Below are 7,864 nucleotides of genomic sequence, written 5' to 3' on the forward strand. Positions count from 1 at the left end.
GAAACATACAGCTCATGGTAATAAAATAAAATATATTAAGAAAATTAAACTATAAATAGAATAAAAATGCAAATATGTAAATATAAAAATATTTACACTAACCAATAATTTAGCACACTGTTGCAACTTCCTAGCAATGGCGGCAAAAATTGATGGGCAGAAAATTGCCGATTAAGAATTTATAATGAAAATAGCGTTGCAACTACAGTTCTTAACTGACGAAAATTCCACTTATCAATTTAAAAACAGTTGTCACACTTTAAGAATAAAATACTGGGAGTAGATTTCCCAGGTCGTCTCCCAACGAGTTGACAAAAGAGTGCAATTTATTGGTCATAAATTTTCTGAGAATATTTAGAGTTGTGGAATAGAGAAATAAATGACTATTAATTAAAGCAATAAAAATTAAGAAGAGATTTTTATATAATTAAAATAAAAGCCTTGACTAGGAGAAGATTAATCGAAATTTCTATCCTTGTTGGATTTTTTCAAGTATAATAGTAAGAGGTTGTTCTTCTACTTAGTTATCCCTTACCTAATAAAGGAAAGTCAAGTAACTAACCAACTCTGATTCACAAGTCCTAATCCCTTCCCAAGAAAGGATTAGAGTTAGAGACTAGAGAGTCAGCCAACAACTTCTAATTACAAATTAACACTTGTGTATTCCAACTCAAGAGTCTCCTATTAATCAACTCTAAAGTCAAGTTGGAAGTCTACTCCATTGACATGGATGCCATTTTTGCAGACATGTGAAGGGAGTAGAAAGGAGACATGGTAATTAAAATCAAACAAATAATGAAATTAAATGTAAAAATAACTCTTGCATTAATAATTCCCAAAATCAAAAATATCCATATGTAACTCTGAACAAATTGAATGGAAAGCAAAAGAGTAAGGAAATAAGAAAGCAAACTGTAGTGATAGAAACTTCAATCGGAGGTAGTAACTCTCTCAAGATCCAAACCAAAAGCATAAAACTAAAAATCTATAAATGTGAAGAACCCTAGAGGAAGTAGTGTTTTCTCTCTAGAATTCAAAAACTAAAACTGAAACTATATAAATGTGAATGTGTGTTGAGTCTCTACTTGTCCCCAAGCTCTAGTCTGCGTTTCTGGGCCGAAAACTGGGTTAAAAACCAGCCCAAAATTGCCCTCAGCATCTTCTACAGTTGCAGCACGTGGCGTATGTCACGTGTATGCGTGAGTCACGCATACACGTCGATGCTCTTCTTCGCGTGTCACGCGTACGCATCAATTACGCATACGCGTCGCTGTGCGACTTCGCCGGTCACGCGTACGTGTCGCTGTGAAAAGCTCCAAGTCACGTGCACGCATGAGCCATGCGTGTGCGTCGATCCTCGCTGGTCATCTCCTTTGTTTCTTGTGTTCCTTCCATTTTTGCGAGCTTCCTTTCCATCCTTCAAGCCATTCCTGCCCTATATAGCCTGAAAACACTTAACACACAGATCACGGCATCGAATGGTATAAAAGGGAATAAAAAATATACAATTTAAAGGCTTGGGAAGCAAGTTTTCAATAATAGAACAAAATTAGGAAGGATTTGTAAAACCATGCAATTTATATGAATAAGTGTGCGAAGAACTGATAAAGGCCACTCAATTTAGCACAAGATAAACCATAAAATAGTGATTTATCACTCGGATAGGCAGAAAATGAGTGGATTTGGTTAAGCGATCCACGATCACCCAAACCGCATCAAATCCCGACTTAGTCCTCGGTAATGCAGTCACAAAGTCCATCGCAATTTCTTCCCACTTCTATTGAGGAATCTCAAGTGGCTGTAAAATTCCCGACGGTCTCTGGTGTTTTATCTTCACCTTCTGACACGTCAAGCACTTAGACACGACTGCCGCTACATCATTCTTCATCCCAGGCCACCAGAACATCTTCTTTAGATCATAGTATATCTTCGTACTTCCTGGATGAATAGAAAACCCACTGTTGTGAGCTTCTGACAATAATTCTTGTCTCTAACTCCTGACATCTGGCACACAAATTCTCCCCTTATACCTCCACAATCCTCCATCATCCCTAGTGAATTCTCCACGCCTCTTCTTACCAACCGGTTGAAATAATCGCTGAAGTTCTTGCTCATCTTGCTGAGCCTTCTGAATCTCTGACTTAAAAGTACTCGAAATCTGCAACTGGTTCAAACAAACTCTTCCGAAAACTTCACCAATATCTAGCTTGAGATCTACAAAATTATCCACCAACTCTTCCTCTTTAATCATCATCCAAGCTATCGTGAAAGACTTCCGACTCAATGCATCCGCCACCACATTCGTCTTTCCGGGGTGATAACTTAATTCAAAATCATAATCCTTCAGAAGCTCCATCCACCTCCTTTGATGCATATTGAGCTCTTTCTGATCAAAGATGTACTTGAGACTCTTGTGATCAGAAAATACGCTAAACCTTACTCCGTACAAGTGGTGCCTCCAGATCTTCAATGCAAACACAACCGCCGCCTATTCCAAGTCATGAGTTAGGAAATTTACCTCATGCGATCTTAGCTAACGCGAAGCGTAAGCCACCATGTTTCGGTGTTGCATCAACACGCAACCCAAACCCTTCAACGAAGTATCACAGTATACTTCAAACAGTTCATGCGGTTCCGGCAAAATCAAAACAGGCACTGAAGTTAACCTTTGTTTCAAAGTCTGAAAACTTTGTTCACACTCTGACATCCACACAAACGGTACCTCTTTCCTTGTCAACTTAGTCATCGGTAATGCAATCCGGGAAAATCCCTCAATGAATCTTCGGTAATATCCGGCCAAGCCGAAGAAACTTCTAACCTCCGTCACCGTAGTCGGTCTCTCCCATTTCATCATTGCCTCTACTTTCGAAGGATCTACGGCTATCGCTCCTTTGCTCACCACGAGACATAAGAACTTTACTTCATCCTTCCAGAACTCGCATTTGGATAACTTAGCATACAATTTTCACTCCTTTAGAATTTGCAACACAATCCTCAAGTGTTCTTCATGTTCTTCTTCTGTCTTTGAGTAAACTAGAATGTCGTCTATGAAAACCACCACGAATTTGTCCAAAAAGGGACGAAATACTCTGGTCATGTAATCCATGAACACAGCAGGTGCATTCGTCAACACAAAGGACATTACCGTAAACTCGTAGTGCCCATAGTGCATCCTCAACACAGTTTTCGGAATGTCATCTTCCTTCGCCCTTATCTGATGGTAACCGGACCTCAGATCAATCTTGGAGAACACCCCAGATCCTTGTAGTTGATCCATTAAGTCATCTATCCTAGGTAGTGGGTACTTGTTCTTCACAGTCACTTTGTTTAACTGCCGGTAATCCATGTAAAGTCGCATTCCTCCGTCCTTCTTCTTCACCAATAAAACTAGCGCTCCCTACAGAGATACACTCGGTCGAATGAACCTCTTGTTCAGAAGCTCTTCAAATTGAGTTTTTAATTCTGCCAGCTCTACCGAAGCCATTCGATACGGTGCAATCGACACTGGTCTAGCTCCCGGCACCAAGTCAATCGCAAATTCAATTTCCCTTTGAGGTGAAAATTCAGGAATATCTTCTGGGAATACTTCAGGAAAGTCCCTAACTACCAAAATCTGATCTTAGTTCTGTGCATCACCTAAAGCATTCGCAACCAACAATATATATCCCTAACACTCTTCTCCACTACAGTTCACCATCACAGAGTTTAGGTAATAACCCTCAGCTATCACTGCTCCACTTTCTCCTTCTGGCATAAACCGAATCGATTGCTCAAACCAATCCAGCAAAACCCGATTCCTTGACATCCAATCAAACCCCAAAATCATCTCTAACCCAACCATTGGCAAGTAAATCAAATCATGTACAAAGTTTCTACCCTCAATCTTGAAAGCTATTTGCCTACAACCTGACCTAGTCACAACTGTCTGATGCGGAGTATGAACATACAAATCAAACACTAATTCTGACACTTTCAATCCTAGTTCCTCAACTTTGTTAAATGCAATAAAAGAATGCAAAGCTCCAGTATCATATAATGCAACCAATGTTTTATCACTAATTAAGCATATACCTCTCATCAAAGGATCCGCCTTCACCGCATCTTGGGCGTTCACAGCAAACACCTGACCTTGTTGGTTCTGGCCGGCATTCTGAGTCTTCCTCCAACGAGTGCAATCTCTCGCAATTTGACCAGGGAATCCGCAGTTGAAGCAACCACCTATACCAATCTTGCAAGATTCATTCGGATGAAAATGCCCACAACGATCACAAGTTAAATCCGGAAAAGCCTTACTCTAATTACCTCTTCCTCTCTCCTGGTGGTACTGATCAAAAGTGGGCCCCTAACATTGCCTTGACCTTGGGGCACATGTCCTCCTCTCTTGAAGCTTTGGGCTCTTGGTTGAAAGTACTTTCCGCGCCCATGGTTATTATTTCCTCCACGAGTGTCCCTTGACGAAGCTACCTTCTTTGAACACTCCACAACCACCCTCGCTTTGTTCACTAGTTCTGAAAAGATTTGAATCTCAAGAGGAGCCACAGCAGTCATAACAGCACCCCTCAAGCCTCCTTGGTACTTAATACACTTCCACCTCTCATAGGTCTCTCTGGGGCACCCTAACACACCCTAGAGAACCTACATAGCTCCTCAAATCGACTAGTGTAGTCTACCACAGACAAAGAGCCTTGCTTCAGCTGCATAAGCTCCAACTCCCTCGCCTCTCTGACTTTTTTAGGAAAATATTTCTTGTAGAAGGCTGTCTGGAATACATCCCAAGGAATCTCTGCATTCGCAAGCGCAGCAACTGGCACTCTCCTTGCCACCAATGTTGCGCCTCTCCTAACAACTGATAGGCCGCTGCGTGGCCTCTGTCACGCGTCCGCGTGGGTCACGCGGTCGCGTCATTTGGAGTTTTCCTTGTCACGCAGTCGCGTCAGTCATGCGACCGTGTCATATGTGTTTCGATCGAGGTGCGCGGTCGCGTCAGTCATGCGGCCGCGTCAATGCCTTTTTGCGCTGACTTGCGGCCACGTCGCCCATGCGATCGCATGGCTGCCAGTTTCTTCAAAAACTCTGTTTTGTGCTTTCCTTCCATTTTTGTATGTTTCCTTTCCATCCTTTAAGTCATTCCTGCCTTAGAAGATCTGAAAGTACTCAACACACTAATCACGGCATCGAATGGAAATAAAGGTAATTAAAATAATTAATTTTAAAGCATAGGAAACATGTTTTTCACATACATCACATAATAAGGAAGGGAAAGTAAAACCATGTAATTAATATGAATAAGTGGGTGAAGGATTGAATAAATCACTCAGATTAAGCACAAAATATATCATAAAATATGGGTTTATTAGCCGCGAATTCTACAAACTGATTAACCGGGACATGCTAAGCTTGTAGTGTGCATTCCATAGCTCGAAACCAATTGTCTGCTTCAGTCGGGTTGTTTGAACCTTTGAAAGTCGGTGGATGAACCTTAAGGAATGTAGCCAAGGTCATCGGAGCACCTCCCAAGTCATTACCATTCCCGTCTCCATTTTCATTTCCATCCCCCTTCCGATTTCATTACCATTTTTGTTGCTGGCTGGTTGACCTAACTTCAGCATAGCTTGCAGAGTCGTAGCAGCATTCGCCTCCATAGTATTAGCAAGATTAGCCATTACTGCCATAAAATCGGCATGGTTATCGGCCAGCTGTTCATTTCCAGTCTCTCCTCATGAACGCATACGACCTCGTTTGCGAGTAGCCATTAGGGTTCCTGTCTACACCAAACAATCAATATCAAGGTGATGAGTCTCAATATCAAAAGCCTAGTGCTTCAATTATCCCAAAAAGGCACTCACAAACAAGCATGCTATGCAATATCAAGTAGATAACCTAATAGCATCAAAGAAAAAGACACAGAGTATGCAATGAAGCACAATCGATCCATCCCTCAGGCTCACGAGGATGAACTGCTCTGATACAACTAAATGTAACACCCTAATTACTCTAAGCCTTACCTCGCGTCGTAAAGCAAATGTTAATCAAAGGTTACGATAAGTCTAAAACTCATACGTATCTTTATATAGAAAGAAATAATAATTCTAGAAGCCCGATGAAGGATTAAGCTAAAAAAAATAGAATTTGAAAAAAGCGCAAAACGTTCACAAGTAGCTACACTAATTGAGTCACAAGATATACATACAGATATCAAGATATATATAGATATATAAGGGTATAAGAGTCTAGTCGCGGCTCGCGGAGTTTAAGCCGGCTAGTTATATACAGTCATACAAAGTTTAGAAAAGTAAAACAACTTATACAGAATTTCCTCTCAAAGTAAGCCTCTAGGAAAAATAAATACAAAAGATGAGAGAACTAAGCAAAATAAACCAAAAGACTTCAAAACATAGCCAGGATCCTCCGCTCTATCACCATCAAAGCAACTTAACGAGGTGGGTTGTGACCTGCATCTGAAAAACAACAATAGAGTATGGAATGAGAACCGGAGGTTCTCAGTATGGTAACAGTGGCCAGTGATGTAAGATATAAGACTCCTGGACACCAGAGGCAATCCTAGAGCTTCATATCCATCATGAGATTCAGACTTAAAACATAAGTAAAATTTTAAAACATAACTTAAAACCATGATATTAAAGGGGTAATCTAACTTAGTGGAATTTCTAATCTATTTGTTTCACCGCTGTCCCACAGCCTTCACCAACCTATCCTCCATGCGATCCCATCGCCATCGCCTTCCGAACCTCCTCAATCCCAATAGAATACACAGATAAGAGCATTGCAAGTAAAGCACAAGTATAAGCATGTATATCAAGTAATTCAGATAGGCAAACAATACAAGTCGGTAAAGCAAGCAAATAGATAAAAAATGCACATGATGAATGCCTGTCCTATTTGGTTGTGATATCACATTGTCGGTTTAACTGCCAAACCGACACATCTCCATGGAGTTGTACCCCTTCGGTCTCATATTGGGAACCCCCGAGATATCAAGCTCGGATCACGGTCCAAGATGTCAGTACCTGCACACTATAGTGATTCCGAAGGGATGCAAGCGGGATACTCTTATCACATACCTCACATCTCAGCGTAAGCGGGATAAACCTACCGTCCTTACGCCGTCGCCACGACTTCGACAGGCGGGATTAACCTACTGTCCTTGCCAAGCGCATAACGTCTCAACAAATCTCTGTAGATAACAGTAATCCAGTGGTTTTCAGAAAATCATTTTTCAGTATATCAATAATTCATCATTCCATTCCGAGTCCTAGACTCATAATTTCCACAATTCTTTATATCAATCGCTATTACTGTACTTCGTCATCTCTCTCAGTAAATTCATCCTCAGTACACCAGAAACCTAAGCCTCTGTTTTCTAAGTTCACATAAAATTCACTTATTTAAGTTCTTAATTGTTCTCTATTAGTCTTTAGACCTAATCATAAATTTTACCCTTAATTTACATCTTAGGGAAGTTTAGAAGGATTAGAGAACCTTTTGAAAACATGTAAAATTATTTTTCTGCAAAACAGGGGTCTCGCGTATGCAAGCCCCTGTCTCGCGTATGCATGCTGTTTGAAAAGGGGTGGTCACGTACACAACCACCTACTCGCGTACGCAAGTGTCTCAACCCGAATGGGTTGCTCGTGTTGCGTGTTGAAATTCTCGTACGCAAGGGTTAAAATTTGGTTGCTCGCATATGCAGGCAGTGTTTCGCGTACGCAAGTTACCAAACCCAAAAGGGTTGGTCGCGTCGCGTGCACCCTATCGCGTACGCAGCCCATACCAGATTTAGAAAAATTTTAAATGCTGTAGAATTCAGTTTTTGGCACCAAACTTTGAACAGTCATAACTTTCC

At 41.0% G+C, this 7,864-nt stretch overlaps 2 protein-coding genes across 2 annotated transcripts; both read right to left on the reverse strand.

Annotated features, from left to right (window-relative positions):
• On the reverse strand, positions 2,534-2,851 carry LOC107611121 (uncharacterized mitochondrial protein AtMg00860-like). The gene has a single exon (XM_016313082.1). It carries the CDS (start codon positions 2,849-2,851, stop codon positions 2,534-2,536), a length of 318 nt encoding a protein of 105 aa, XP_016168568.1.
• Positions 3,668-5,663, reverse strand: LOC107611124. The gene is made up of 3 exons (XM_016313084.1): positions 5,526-5,663; positions 4,303-4,626; positions 3,668-4,228 (listed from the first exon to the last, which is right to left on the reverse strand). Exons 1-3 carry the CDS (start codon positions 5,661-5,663, stop codon positions 3,668-3,670), a joined length of 1,023 nt encoding a protein of 340 aa, XP_016168570.1.

This window comes from Arachis ipaensis, chromosome B08 (assembly GCF_000816755.2).
Source record: "Arachis ipaensis cultivar K30076 chromosome B08, Araip1.1, whole genome shotgun sequence".
Classification (NCBI taxonomy): Eukaryota; Viridiplantae; Streptophyta; class Magnoliopsida; order Fabales; family Fabaceae; genus Arachis; species Arachis ipaensis.

What these genes read in the sequence shown, in the direction of transcription:
- LOC107611121 (XM_016313082.1), bottom strand. Translation starts at nt 2,851, where the DNA reads ATGAAATGGGAGAGACCGACTACGGTGACGGAGGTTAGAAGTTTCTTC.
- LOC107611124 (XM_016313084.1), bottom strand. Translation starts at nt 5,663, where the DNA reads ATGGCTAATCTTGCTAATACTATGGAGGCGAATGCTGCTACGACTCTG. An exon ending in TGAAAATGGAGACGGGAATG is followed by an intron (nt 4,627 to 5,525) that starts GTAATGACTTGG and finishes TAGGTTCTCTAG; the next exon opens with GGTGTGTTAGGGTGCCCCAG. An exon ending in CCACCAGGAGAGAGGAAGAG is followed by an intron (nt 4,229 to 4,302) that starts GTAATTAGAGTA and finishes GAATCTTGCAAG; the next exon opens with ATTGGTATAGGTGGTTGCTT.